Source organism: Coptis chinensis, chromosome 2, assembly GCF_015680905.1.
Source record: "Coptis chinensis isolate HL-2020 chromosome 2, ASM1568090v1, whole genome shotgun sequence".
NCBI classification, from domain to species: domain Eukaryota; kingdom Viridiplantae; phylum Streptophyta; class Magnoliopsida; order Ranunculales; family Ranunculaceae; genus Coptis; species Coptis chinensis.
The window spans coordinates 89,605,339-89,621,402 of NC_141457.1; the positions used below are offsets into that span (position 1 = coordinate 89,605,339).

Sequence of the window (16,064 nt, forward strand, 5' to 3'; positions counted from 1 at the left end):
AACACCTCTGGAATGCGATCACCAGGAAAACAAAAAGGTCAACACCTCTACCTACTTTAGTCATGCAGATTATGATGCATTGGGGTTATCCAATAATTTCTCCAGAGACACCCCTTCAAAGAGCAAATATTAGTGTGCTCCAAACAGACTACTCCGTTGGTTTTTGGACTCCTGACACTATGACAGATGAACAGAACGACCCAAGCTCAAACTCTGAACTTTTCTTTGATGGAAATGCCATGATAAACATTTTTAATCCCATGGAAGGCATTCAATTTCTTCATCACGGCATGCGGGAACTATAAGCTCGTCAGAATATCATCATTACAACTCTTAAGGAATTCCAAGAACGTCAAGCAATGCATGATGTTGAATAGGAGGAAATCTTGGAAAATCATTCTCAGTCCTTGCAAAATCACGCTCTCCTAATAGAAAATCAAACTACACTCTCTGCCAGCTAAGGGGACATTCAAATGCAGCTCATACAACAAATTGAAGAACCAAACACTGTGGTGCACAATATGCGTCTCCAGTAGCATCATAATCCATGATTTTCTTATTGAATAAAAATGGAATAATAATACTAAGTGAATAAATAAATAATCATATATATTATTACGTTTTTCATCGTATTATTAATTTTGTTCTTATCTTTGTGTCTTCTTTTGTAAGAAATGCTTGCTAGAATCATTTACGTTGTGACTAACTTATTTTAACATGTGATTTTCAATGTCATTACAGGAGGGTTTATTTTCTTCTATACTCATTTATCCATCCAGTTGCCTTTCTCATTGCCCATTTCTTTACTTCATCCACCATGGCATCTTCATCAAACATTGCATTTTCATCAAACATGACACCTCCAAAACTTATTCCTGAGCAATCCTTTCAGTCTATGATGGATTCCAATACTTATGGCCATCTCTTCCGTGACTACATCACTAACATTGGGTGGTCTTCCCTAGTTCTTCAACCTGACCAAACTTATTCTCTGAGTTTGACCGCATACTTTATGCTAATATGGAGGACACACTAGCATTCAATCATGCACATGGCGTCTACTTAGATGGGTTCACAATCCTAGTTGGTGACACATATCATATTTTTTTTGAACAACAACTTGCCCTAACTTTGGATCTTCCATATCACGAACCGGCCGCATCATGGCACTACATCTATCATAATTCTTACCAGTTCCTTTCAGTGGCAAGTGTTTTGCAAAACTTACGGTGATAGTCTTGATCGAGATTAAACGAGAAGGAGCTGGCCATGTACCATGGCGCGACATCACCATTCCCTTAGCAAGCATGACCATGAACATGGGGACTGCGATGTTGTTTGTACTCCTGAACATCATGGGAGATTGGCATTTTTCTACTGCCAATGAGGCTGCCTGCGTAGTATTCAATGCACTGGCTCAAGGTCATACATTATTTAACATCTTAGGTTGTGTTATTTCCAATCTGAAACGAGCTCACACTTTTCAGGATCGGTATATTCTTTTACCTGTAACCGCTTGCCGAATCATGAAGACACATTTCCCACAGTTTGCAGCTACTTTTCATGACTGGGTCAAGGTAGATTCTATGTGCCCAGCAAACAAAATCATTCGTTCATTAAGGTTTAGGCAATGGAAACATCTCGCTCGGTACCTGAGGCATGTTCGTTGTTACCCGACGGATGAAAATATGAAGAAACATTTGAGGAAATCCGGAGACAAAGAATGGGCAGAAATTTGGCAAACTATTATCTTTTGGCGCGATGCTAAGGAAATGCATTTCCTTATTAAGGACGCCAAACCTACACATCCTACTAGATGGTAAATTTGAGCTTGCCATTGTACATATATCTAGCTAAAAATTATGTTTCGTGTGCTACTGTCTTTTATTATTTCATGTGCTATGTTTCGTGTGCTATTATTAATTTCATTGTTCCTTTCTGTATAATATATTATGTTCTCCAACCTTTCTGTTCGAGCAATCTAGCCCTAATTTTGCTCACGGTTCTCAAGTAATTTCTCTTTATTTATTGATACTTCGAGGACTAAGCATCATTCCGTTTGGGGGTGCTTTTAAACCTGTAGCAAAAATTAGGCATATTGTAAACTATATATAGCTTTTATTTTCTTGTTAATAATTGTACTTAGTGACAAAGTCTGGTTTCCTTTTCAATGATGAAAATTGTCTAGAAATCTCACATTAGTATCCGAATTAGGATTTGTTTTAAAAAACTTAAGATAATACGTATGTAATAGTTTATACATCTTTTCATGAATATTCATGCACTGAGTATCATCGATTGTACATAGCAGTAAGTTTCTGGAACCAACGGTTAGTTACTTAAACTATAAATCCTATGAGAATCTAACCAAAAGCCTTGACATGAGTGATTTGTGTGTGATGACACAGAGGAGTAGTTTTTCCGATTAGAAAAAATCACGCGTCTACTTACTTGATCACCACCCGAACCCTAGGCGAGAATTTAGGCCTTCTTTGGATCGACATAGCTAAAAATTCTTACCTGTTACAAATTTTACCGCTAGTCACTCCAATCAACCTTTCATCAAACCTTTCACTTTCACCAAAAAATTCTTTACCCATCTATTAAACCAAATAAAAAGAATCACTTTAAGTGATGAGTATGAGAAATAAGATGAAATGTGGAAAAATAAAGAGAATGACTTGTCCCAAATAAAAGTCAGTTACTTGCTTCAGGAAAGAAAAATAGAATCATGTTATTAAGCAATCTAAAAAAACATCGAGATCCGTGAGGCTTAAGAACAAGGTTGGAAAACTTCGCTTAGAAGAAGGAAAGAAAACAAGGAATTCTCTAGTATAAATATCTTAAAGACCCTATTCTCTCATACTCGTAAATTTTGATTATCCATTTCCATTTTCTTGTACACCATCACCTAAGCCCCACAATACATAATAAAGACCTCTAGCTCAATTAGGAGTAGGGTGGTGTGATAATAAGTAGTAGATGTGATTGATCGACATCGGCTCCTCTGACTGTCATTGAGATGTGAGGAAACGATGCCCGCCGCACAATCGGAGTTAACAAAACCTGAGTGGTAAAATTTTGAGTGGAATTGTGTTTCGACGCATACCTGTGAGAACCTATTTAGGTCTGCTCTCCAAAGGATCCAGAAACGGCCCTGCTAGTACATTTCAATGCAAAGTTCACTGTATACATTATCATATGTAGATGTTTTAATTATTGAATGCATATTAACTTGAGTTTCAAAGAAATCAATCCTCGTTCCCCGCTAAGGAGATGTATGGATATCCGAGATTAATTTAGGAAACGAGTTTTTGTCACTGAGTCGTTGTAGTATAAATGAAGTTTGTGAGTATCTTCTCTGGAAAACTCTCACGAGGCTATAACTCGTCCACTAGGAAATTCCTAGTGGTTTAAGGCCTTGTTGCATATGGTCAATGCAACCGCACTCTGCGAAACGAGAATTAGTTAGGACTACACATTTTGGCCACTTATCTGTTTTAATGTCTCATCTTTGCTTGAGGACAAGCAAAGTGCTATTTGGGGGTAGTGTGATAAGCACCCAAAACTGTAATATGAAACCCCATAAGACATATAAATTTAGTTAATTATGTGTTTAATAATAATGAAATAAATATATTTTCGTACTTTTGCAGGTATTCGCAGTAAACATGAAAATATTGGTTAAACATGCGTTAAAGCACGGGGAACGACGTATATATGAATTCTTCCTAATCAGCCATGTAAAACCCAACAAATCCACACAGAAGCATCAAACTTCCGAAGCTCTTACCTCTTGAACCAGGATTCCGAATGCGACAAGTGAGCTGCTCAGACAATCAGGGCGATGAACTCTACGCATAGGCAAAAAGTTGTAAAATTGCCAAAATACCGGACCGCCACTGGACTGCACGTGGACCCACTATACGGTCCCACAAGATTTGATGAGTCATCAATCATGGAGCATGTCAAGACAAAATTGCCAAATTATTAGTGCAAAGTTGACACCTTGCATGTAATTAATTAGATTAGGTGTTAATAGTAAAAAAAAAAAAAGGCAAGGTGTCACTTTGTTTTAATGTGGTGGATAAAAATGAAGTAAATGTGGTTTGGTGTTTCACGTGGGAGGAAATGAGATTTCTCTCAAATGGAGAAGAAAGCAAAACAAGGGGGGACAATCCATTTACTCCCTTGACTTCTTTTCCTTTACCATGTATTATTTTAATTCCTTAGCTTTAGTATTTTTTTAGTTTTTGGTTTTGGAAAAAAAAAAACTTGTAATAGTTTTAATGGAGGAAACCTTGTGTTCCTCTTGAAAAATTCTCACTTCTTCATGCAAGTGAGTTTATAAATAGATAGTTTCTTCTTTTTGTTCTCTCTCTCTCTTTTTACATTCCACACTTATTTTAGTTTTAGCCCAAGGATCATGAGCTAAACCTTCTCTTTGTGGGGAGTTAATAACACTCATGTGGGGGAAAAGTCTTGTTATTTGGTTTAGTAAGTGTTAGAAAGAACAACTAGGCCTACATCCTATCCCAAAATGATAGTTGGTGTAGAGTCTAGTTAGGGATCAAGTGATGAGCTTAGAGATAAGTCATTGCTTGGTTCCACATGCTAGCATGTATGAACTTAGAGATGAGTCATATTTGTTAGGGATCAAGTTTTCTTTTAGTAGAACTTGTCTATGAGTTCTAGGAAGATTTTAATGCACTTATAAAAATCAAATAACAAAAGTAATCTTCACATGAGGAGAATTAACTCTCCACTTTTGTTTTAGTAAAATTTTATTGTGTCGTAGTTGCATGATTTCGTAACTTAATGTTTTTAATTTTTGTGTAGTAAAGAAACCAAATATTTAGTATTAATATAATCATATTTAAACTTACTCACTAGTTCCCTAAAAGAATAAAAACTAAGTTGTAAGTGGTCCTAGAATTTAGGTTGGTTCGAATCCTTACTCCAAACTATATGAACACGAAGATTGTGAGTAAGGAAAATCTTTGAATTCGCACTTTCGCCAAAGAAGAGATTAAAAACTCTAACAAAGCAAAAGGCAAAAAGTTGAATATCAATGAACCACCACCTGAGCAAGCAGAAGTGCATCTTCCTGAGCCACAAGAAGCTGGTGAAAATCACATATCCAATTCCAAGAATTTAATATCAGGGTGAATATATTGTCGAAGCACATGCATACGGGCTGCCATTTTCAAAGAATTTTAGGAGACCAAGCAACAACATTTTCCACTCATTTCTTGGAAGTTTAAAACAAACAAGCTTTTAAAATTATGCACTGTTAATATAAAGAAAATTCAAAGTAGCAGTACGTAACTTCACCGAAAACTTTATGAGCAGTATTGTTAATAAATGTAACAGTAAGAAATCAAACACCATCATTAAACCACACCAAGTTGTAAACAAATAACTTAAAATCACTCATTGATAATCAGATTTTCCTTTTGAATATGAAACCATCCAATTAGCGTGGCATTATTCCTGGAAACAAGCATAAGAAAAATTGATATCATAAATTCATTACAGGTATACCAAAATCCACCAATTATTAACAATTCCTAAATTCATAGACCCTAACTTACAAATTCAAATTAATTCACAAATTAACAAATTAGTTGTACCTGAACTACTAACCAAAGATCAATGAGCAACAACAAGGGGGTAGGAAGCAACACCAATAGAGAGCAAAAAATAGAGAATGTAGAAAGTACCATCAGTTATGTTAGTGAGTGAGAGAGAGAGAGAGAGAGAGAGAGAGAGTGTGTGTGTGTGAAAATTACTTGATAAAGAGGTTCCTCTTTTCCGTCACAGAATTGGGTTCTCTTTGTGGGAGTGAGAAGATGAATCGGAAAAGAGAAAGAAGTTGGAGAGAGTACGACAATGTTACGGGGAGAGAATCGTGGAGGAAATAGTTTAATTGCTTTTTGGTTTTTTAGATTTATTTTTTTTGTAAAAAATAAAAAATAAAAAAGGGGAGTTTTAGTAATACACGTGGGCTCCAATTAGCGCTAGTAGATTTCACCAGCAGTAGCCGCTGGTGAACAAATTCGGACTCTCCCAGAAGCAGTACTATTTTGTTGGTGTGCTTGAAAATATATATCAGTAAAGATTTTCTTACAACACGCCTATAATAAGTCTATTAATGGGAAAACAAAATTTATTGCTTTAGAGCAAGACTAATGGGATTGTGTAAAATACTTTTAGTGTAAATTTACACAATTCTCACCAAAAAACCCCTACCAATGGTATTGTGTAAAATGACTTTTAACTTTAAATGTTTAAATGGTTGTTTTAAAATGAGAATAGTTTTACACATTTTTTTAACTCAATTAGTTCTAACTACCCGGCCACTACTTCAAAAAATGCATGGGACTCCACAAGTTTTGCATTATCTTTAATTAAACCAATAGGAAGCTAACACCACTTGTTTTTGCACATTTTGCAAAAAGATTCAATTGGTTCGTTCACTCTTGATTGTGTATTTTTACCCATTACACTTATTGTGTAAATTTCTTTTAAAAACACATGTGGAGCCTATGTGGTTGTGTAGATTTACCACATACATTTCCATTCAGTATAGATTTTGTGAAAATAAGTCTATTAATGGGAAAACAAAATTTACTAATTTCTTTGGCTAGAGATGTTCTTCACTTCTTCGAATTCCTTTACTATGAAAAAGCAAAAAATATTGATGATGCAAAAGAAAGAGCAGTTTTAGTTTAGCAATATATATAGGGATAGAGCCACATTCTAGTCATATTGTAAACGAATCCAAGCAAAATCGTGTGGACTTAAAAATTGAATTAAAGGCTAAATTTTTGTAGATATAATCTCCCCACACAAAAATTCAGCTCATTCAAAGAAGTCTAACCTTAGATCATGCTCACAAAACTTTTGGGTCGCGTTAGATGAAAAGTTTAAAAATTAACACTAATTTTAACATGGTTAGACATATCCAAATATATAATTTTTTGTGAGAATGATCTTCATGGTGGGGAGATCATCTCCACAAAAAACCATACCTTAATTCTTTTGTATGTCGAAAATGTGGTTATAATTTGCGCATAAGAATGTGACTCTCTCTCTCTCTCTCTCTCTCTGATATATATGGGGTAGGTTCCGTTTACAATACTTTTTATACAATACCCCCCACCGACCCCTTCAAGATGATTTAAGGGCTAATATTTTGTGGATAAGATGTTCTCACCATGGATATGACCGGCCTCCACAAAAAATCAAGTCATTTGACCATTTCTAAATTTGCCAAAAAAGGGTTACAAAATTGATATTTCTGGACCATTGATAAAAATTCATAGGTTGAGAGCATATATTTTTTCTCATGGTTAGGAGTTTTCAAATGAGTTGAATTTTTGTGGAGATGATCTCCATGGTGTGCAGATCATATCTACAAAGAATCAAGACTTAATTCATATCTACAAAGAATCAAAACTTAACAAATGTTGTAAACAGATATATATATATATATATATATATATATATATATATATATATATATATATATATATATATATATATATATAGTCTTCTCTAAAAAGTAGCTACTTAAGTTAACTTAAAATAAGTACGTAAGTAAAACTTCGCCTATAAAATAAATTCAAAGTTAATGTTTTGTTGTTGTGAAACACTCATCATAAAGATCATCCCCACAAAATTTCAGCTCATTTGGAAACTTCTAACATAGATAAAAATTGTTGTCATCTTTAAAAAGAAATCTAACGGGGTAGAAATGTCGAGTTTTTGCAATAATTGTTTGCTAATGTTGGAGGTTTCCAAATGAGCTAAAATTTTATGAAGATGATCTTTATAATGAGTATATGATATCCACAAAACATTGGGTTTGAATTCATTTTATAGGTAAAGTTTTACCTACGTATTTATTTTAACTTAAGTAGCTACTTTTTAGAGAAGGACTATATGTGTGTGTGTGTTTGTTGAGCTTGTCATGAAAAATTAAAGAGTCTTTTGAGGTTTGTTAGTCCTTCCACTTTCATTCATGTCCACAGAAGCATCTAATGGAGTTTTAAAATCAAAGCTTTGTAGCAGCACTTAGCTTGAAGCCCTAACGAGCTTCCTAGGCACAATCGACCGTCTACCAGATCCAAAAAGAATGAACTCAAAATATTGACCTCTAATATCCACATTTACTCGGGTGGTTAGGACTCTCTGGATGGAAATCACAAGGGCATAGGAAGTGGTAGCTTTTTGGATGTTTGTTTTTCAGCTACTTATAAGTGGTAGACTATTTTTCTGGTATATTTTTGCTACTTATAAATTTATAAGTGCCAAGAGCGTAAAAAACTTGACTTACAAAAACTTATAACTTATAATAATAGCAAACACTTATAAGTGTTAAGTAGCAAATTAAAACACAAACACCCCGGACGATGTTCCTTTATAATTGCACGGAGGTATACAAGTTTGTCTATGCTGTCTGATTCCCCACTTCTCTATATTTCCCAAAGTTGGTGTCGATCAATTTCATCTTGGGCCTTCTTCAAACTGTGAGGATTGTTCAATAGTAAGGAAATATGAGAATAGAGGGTAGAAATTAATGCAAGACAGAAAGAAGAGTCATGCAAACCAGATGCTACGCAAGCATCCAAAGCATCTCAAGATGACTTATCATCTCAGAAAGCACAAAGATTGAAAGAGAAATTGGAGAATATAGGTATTAAAAAAAAAAAAAAAAAGGCGGGAAGATTGGAAGAAGGTGAGTTTTCGACTTTTAGCAGCTGATTTAACACGGAAACCAAATAAACAGAACGAAAATCTCTCTTTAGGATTTGTTTCAATTTATTTAGGTTTAGTTACCAAAAGATTTGTCAGCCTTATATATCTCTAACAAATAGAGAAAATGGTGTTAATCACATGTTAAATAATCTGAATCCCAAAGAAGATCTAACGAGATTACAACCCCTGCTCTCTGAATCCATACTCAAAATTGTGAAGAAAAACTAAAAGATTGTTGAACACTTAGACTGTGTTTGGTTCATAGAATCGAAATTCCTGGAAAATGGTGGGTATTTGTGTAAATAGAGTCTGAGCATAAGAACGAAGAAGAAGAAACGAGTTAGGTAGATTATAAGCAGGACTGGCATAAAATTTGAGATTTTCCTTATAAGGGTATTACGATTATGGAAAATAACTTGCTTCACTGAAAAAAGGTGTTCACTTTCCTAAAAAAGATGGAGTAGATGGGGTAACTTCCTATTCTTCCATCTCCTTTTCCCTTTTCACCATTTTCTAGGAATTTCAATTTTGTGAACCAAACACAGCCTTAGAGTTTTATTAACTTCCACTACCTTTAAATAAACTTAACTATGCCAACTATATAGGCATCAGATACTAACGACTTCACTACAAACTAGGGCAACTAACCCATTTTATTGACCACTAACCTAGGTAACTAAGCCAACTAACTTAGACTTATTCTTCTGAAGACACGTTCAACATTGTGCAGCAAACTTTAACACTCTCCCTTAAACTAAAAGCTGCTAACTTCAGTTTATGAAGTCTCTGCACTGTTGTTAAAGCACGCAACTCTTTCCCTCAAATGAACAAACACTGAGTAGTGCACGAAGTTTCTCAAATGCTTCAAACTTGAGAGGTTTCGTAAAGATGGCAGCCACTTGATCTTCGCTTTTGCAATGTAGAAGATCAATTATACCGTCCTTGACAAGGTCTCTTAAGAAATGATATCGCACATCAATGTGTTTGCTTCGCCCATGATAAACTAGATTTTTGGATAGCTTGATTGTTGAACTGTTGTCACAAAATATACGAGTGCTTGTTCCTTGATAAAAAAACCACTTCACCAAGCAAATTTCGTAACCAAATCGCTTGACAGGTGCAAGCCGTTGCAGCAATATATTCTGCCTTCATGGTTGACAGGGTAACAATCGGTTGCTTTTTTTTTATGACCAAGAGATGGCAGCCGATCCAAACATAAATGCATAACCCGAAGTACTCTTCCTATCATCTGAGCCTCCTGCATAATCACTGTCCGTGAAACCAACTAAATCTAAATGCTCCCATTTCCTGTATAAAATTCCAAGCTCAAGTGTACCTTTTAAGTATCGCACGTGAAACCAACTAAATCTGAATGCTCCCCTTTCTTGTATAAAATTCCAAGCTCAAGTGTACCTTTTAAGTATCGCAGTATCCTTTTTGCAGCAATAAGATGTATCGCCTTCGGGTTCTCCATGTAACGACTAATGAGACTAACACCATGCACAATATCTGGTCTTGTAGCAGTCAAGTACATGAGACTTCCGACAATTTGCTTGTATATCAAACCATCAACTTTCTCCCCTTTAGGTTCTTTGGTAAGCTTTAACCCGACTTCAATTGGCGTATGTACTAGATTACAATCCTTCATCTTGAATCGTTCCAAGATTTCTTTGACATATTTCTTTTGGGATATGAAGATACCCACTTCGGGTTGTACCATTTCAATGCCGAGGAAGTAGTGCATTTTTCCTAGATTGGACATCTCAAATTCTACCATCATTGACTGCTTGAAATCATTGATCATCATCTTGTCATTTCTTGTGTAAATAAGATCATCCACATATAAACACATGATAAGTATCTTATCACCATACCCATATTTCAGAAAGAGTGTTGCTTCATACGGACACTTTGCAAACCCTTCCTTCAAGAAGTACGCCTCAATATGACTGTACAAGGCTCTTGGAGCCTGTTTTAATCCGTATAGAGCTTTTCTCAGCTGATACACCTTGTTCTCATTACCCTCTTTCATATAACTAGGTGGCTGAGCAATATACACCGTCTCTTGTAGATCACCGTTTAGAAACGCTGATTTTACATCGAGCTGAAAAACATGCCATGAGTTTTGTGCAGACAGTGCTAGTATCATTCTAATGGTATCATGACGAGCAACAGGAGCAAATACTTCTTCATAGTCGACGCCTTGTCTTTGACTATAACCCTTTGCTACTAGTCTAGCCTTATATTTCTTAACTTTCCCTTCCGAATTTAGCTTCGTTTTGTAGACCCATTTAACACCAATTTGTGTTTGCCCGCTTGGAAGATCTGTTAGCTCCCATGTATTATTCTTTTCAATAGCTTTCATCTCCTCATTCATGTCCTCCTTCCATTTTGGTTCTTGTGAAGCATTTTCAAAAGTAAATGCATCACAATCAGCATACAAAGCAAAATATATCACTAGATCATCTGATCGAACAACTCCCCTGACCTCATAATCTTCAAGATACATTGGTTGTCAAGTATTTCTTCGACGTCTTTCAATGGATGGTTCGGACCTTGATCATACCAAGACAGAAGGATTATTTGAGGACATGAGTTGTGGACTGGACATGCTTTGTGGAAGGCTGTTTTGAGGGTTGATTTGAGGACTATTTTGAGAGCTAGATGTACTTGATGGAAGGCTGCTTTGAGGACTGATTTGAGGGTATAGTGGTGGGACCTCACTTACTGAACTTGAATCAATATTGTCTAACATCATTAGAATAGATGTTCCACGATCATTGTCATTCCAAACCCATGCATTTGCTTCATCAAAGTGTACATCACGACTAATAATGATCTTCTTAGTTATAGGATTATATAATTTGTAAGCTTTTGAATAATCACTATAACCAAGAAAAATACACTTCTCACCTTTGTCGTCAAGCTTTTTCCTTCTTTCATCAGGAATGTGAGCATATGCGATGCATCCATAAATTCTCAAGTGCTCAACATTGGGTTTCCTGCCGCTCCAAGCCTCCTCCGGTGTCATATTCATGACAGCCTGTGTAGGGCACCGATTAAGGATATAGATGCTCCACAAAACTGTTTCAGGCCAAAAAACTTATGGGAATATTCTTTGTTTTCAGCATGCTACGATACGTACCATATCCATGATTGTGCGATTCTTCCTCTCCGCTACACCTGTTTGCTGGGGGGTGTAGGATGTTGTCAATTGCTTCTTGATTCCATAATTCTCACAAAACAAGGTGAATTCCTTGGAATTGTATTCTCCACCTTGATCTGATCAGATAACCCTTATAGGATTTTCCACTTCTTTTTCAACTAGAGCCTTGAAACTTTTGAACACCGAAAAAACTTGAGATTTCTCTAGCAAAAAATACACTCATGTTTTGTGGCTGTAATCATCTATAAATGTTACAAAGTACCTTTTATTCCCATTAGATTCGGATCGATTGGGCCACATAAATCGGTATGAATCAGCTGTAGCACCTGCTTAGCTCTCCATGCTACTCCTTTTGGAAACGGAACACGGTGTTGCTTACTTACAACACAATCTTCACACACATGAGGATGGTGATTTATTTCTGGAAGTCCTGAGACCATACCCTTTGTTCGAAGAAGCTTCAGACCTTTGAAGTTGAGGTGTCCGTAGCAGAGATGCCAGATCCAAGATGCGTCATTCACTATACTTGAGAAACAGGGAAGAACTTCCGATTTGATATACAAGGGAAACATTCTGTTTGAAGTCATGTTTACCTAGACAAGCAAACCTTTTGCCGGATCTTCGATTCGACATACGCCATTTTTTATGATGATCTCATAACCTTTCTCCTGAAGTTGACCCACACTAAGAAAGTTACTCTTCAAGCCAGGAACATAAAAGACATTGGAAATAACCTGCTGAGAATTATCTTGTGTTTCGAGCTTGATATCACCCTTCCCTATTACAGAAATTTTAGAATCATCTCCGAATTTAACTGATTTTCGGAAAGAATCATCTAACTGCGAAAAAACAGACTTGTCTCCACACATATGATTACTGGCACCCGTGTCCAAGTACAGCATATTTTGATGTGTTTTTTCGTCGGTATTACAAACCAAAAGAAGATATATTTCTTCTTCATTCTCCGCAAAATTCAACTCTTCATTTACTTCTGGATAAGGATTTTGTTCGGCAACCAACAAGAATGCCCAAACTTGTGACATCCAAAGCATTAGATGTTGGATTTATCCCATGGCCTTGGATCTTGATTACCTCTTTGGTTGTTAACACATCCTCTACCTCTCCCCCGAAAGTTACCTCGTCCCCGTCCTCGACCAGCTTCTCTTGGTTGATCGTTGGTTGAGACTTGCAATGCTTGATCCATTGCAACATGTTGTTGGATTCTTTGTTCGTGAACCAACAACGAACTCATCAATTCGTCGATTGAGAGTGCATCAAAGTCTTTCGATTCTTCAATCGAACAAACCACATAATCGAACTTCGATATCATTGATCGAAGAACCTTCTCAATAATGGTAATATCATTCATTTTCTCACCATGGATTCGCATCTTGTTTGCAATCGTCATAGTTCTCGAAAAATAATCAGAGACAGACTCTACTTCTTGCATTCTTAGAGTTTTGAATTCTCCGCGAAGTGCTTGAAGTTGTGCACGCTTCACCTTTGCGGTTCCATGGTACTTTCTTTTCATTGCATCCCAAATGTCTTTGGATGAATCTTTGCATAGGATCGTCTCCAAAATTGCTCGATCAATTGCCTGGAAAAAAGAGTTCTTTATCTTCAAGTCCTTCAACCTCCTTTCCTCTAGCTTAGTTTTCTGAGCGTTCGTTAGTGCTGTTTCAGTTGCTGGTTCTCCAATCATTGTTTCAATAAGACTCCAAAACTCCTTGGATCTTAGGAAATTTTCCATGAGCATACTCCAATGGTTGTAATGACCATTGAAAGGAGGAATTGATGGTTGCATAAATTTTGACTCTGCCATTGAAAGGAATAGCCTGGCTCCGATACCAAATGTGAAGAAAAACTAAAAGATTGCTAAACACTTAGAGTTTTATTAACTTCCACTACCTTTAAATAAATTTAACTATGCCAACTATATATGTAACGCCCGTATTTAAAATACGTATTTATCTATTTATTAATTAATTAATTTAATTATTTATTTAAAATTCGCTGGATTAGGTTTGGGACATGTGGGCCTGATTTCTAGGCCCGAGTCTGTGTTGGACTTGGGTTTCAGACCAAAGTATATAATCACATTGTTCTAGAGAATAGGGTTTTTAGAGAATAAAAAAATAATAAAAATGGAGGCAGAGCTAGAAACCCGTTTGCTGGAGGGTGGAGCGCGACGATTCGGACGAGGAGGGATTCGTCGAGTTGAGTTTTAATACAGGTGAGTAGCTATTTTTGCTATTTCACCGAATTTATAGTTTCCGTGTACCGGCGTATACTGTTAAAAAGTTTCTGCTCATATTTTCAGTTCATTATTTTGTTATTAGCATTCGTCCTGTCGTTGTTAAAATTGGTTAAACTGTATTTTGAAACTCTGTTGAGACTCGGAGATCGACATTGAACTATCGAAGCTTCGAGAAGAAGCAATTATGTGCAAGCCCCACGTTAAAGATGTCAGCTTGTGTTTCGTTTAAATTCTGTTTGGTTGTGGTTTTGGAAACTCTAAACTTAAGCTGTTCAAGCTCTGAAAGGGCATCAATGGCGTCGCCCAGCCAAAGGAACGGAATCGTCCTGTTCATATTTGCTTAAACTATGTTTTTTTAATTGTGATGTTAAACTGTTGTATTTTGTTATAGGATTGATTGATGATTTGGAGAGTTGGGTGGGCTTTTGGAGCTTGGAGAAAGCTTGAACCGTTGTTAATGGCGGCCAGAGAATCGCCAGGGGATTTGATTAAATGAACTGTGGTGGTGTTGGGTTGGACGATGTTGGGTGGCTAGGGTAGTGTGTAAGGGATGCAAATGGGGGTGGTGGAAGCTTGAAACAAGCGTTAATGGCGCCGGAATTATTTCTAGATCTAGGTTTGATGAAGATGAGGGATTAAGGAGGTGAGATTATTTTTGGCTTTATTAAAGTTTAAGGGGTTTTTATAGGGATTAAAACCGGTGGGTTAAGGGGGGAGGACGAGTGGTGGCCGGACTTGAGCAGGTGGTGGCTGGTGGTGGTGGTAGCAGGTGAGGAAGAAGACCTGATGGTCGGTTTGGGCCTTGGGCCGAATCCAATTGCTACTTGGGCCTAAACCTTAGTTGGTTGGGCTTAGCTTGTTTAGTTGGTTGGGCCGAAAACTAAGTTAGTTAGTTGGGTCGGAACCAAATGGGTCGGTTTTGTTTGGGGCCCAATAATCTATTTTAGTTTTGGGCCGGTTTTGACAGTTGTTTTGGGCTGAAATCTAGTAGTGTGTTGGGCCAGTTCCAGATTAAGTTGTGGACCAGTTTTGGTTTAGTTTGGGCCCAGTTTAGGTTAAGTTGTTTGGGCTAAAACTAATTGATTTTCTTTGGACCAGTTTCAAGTTAGTTTTGGGGCCGGTCCATATAACTTAAGATAGATCTAAATGGGTCTTTCAACATTTAAACTTTCGGGTTCTAAGGTTTGGGCTTTGCCAGTTGGGTCCGAACCATTACCTTGGTCATGAGCCCATGAGCCATGCACCTTTGACCTTAGCCATGAACCATGGCTATGACCCTGAACCTGTCGAACATGGAAACGATAGTTTGACTTTGACCATTGACCGTTGACTTTGACCATTGACCATTGACTGTTGACTTTGACCGTTGTCCGTTGACTGTGGAATGTTGACTTTTTCTAGTTTTTCTCATATTTAAGAATATGGACAAATATAGTAATAAAATATTGTCGAAAATTATATAACGTTGTTTGTCATTATCTAATTAAGATTTGACGTGAGTAGTATGTAAAGCATATATATATTGGGCTTTGATTGTGGACTGTGGACTGTTTAATTATGTTACGTTTTTATATTAAATTGTATGGACAAATCAAATGCTAAAATATTGTCGAAGCTTGTAGAATTTGGTTGTCATTATCTAGGAAAGATTTGACGTTGATATTGTGTATATTTTGACACGTGACGAGATAGAAACTTTAGGAGATATAATATTCCTAAAACGCTATAAAAATGTATGCGATACGTTTGAAGCAATTGTGACGTTATATAATATGTTGGGATATATATATTAAATGTTATAGTCTTGGAGGAATAAATGTATAAACGCTCTATTATTTTATATGTGAGATGCTACTATGAGGTATTATATTATTGGTG

At 36.5% G+C, this 16,064-nt stretch overlaps 1 protein-coding gene across 1 annotated transcript; it reads right to left on the bottom strand.

The window, feature by feature from the left end:
* Positions 1-11,323: 11,323 nt before the first annotated feature.
* On the bottom strand, positions 11,324-13,751 carry LOC147518764 (uncharacterized). The gene is made up of 4 exons (XM_086594007.1): positions 13,067-13,751; positions 12,537-12,962; positions 12,256-12,395; positions 11,324-11,806 (listed from the first exon to the last, which is right to left on the bottom strand). The coding sequence occupies exons 1-4, from the start codon at positions 13,749-13,751 to the stop codon at positions 11,324-11,326; spliced, it is 1,734 nt and encodes a 577-aa protein (XP_086450133.1).
* Positions 13,752-16,064: the final 2,313 nt, after the last annotated feature.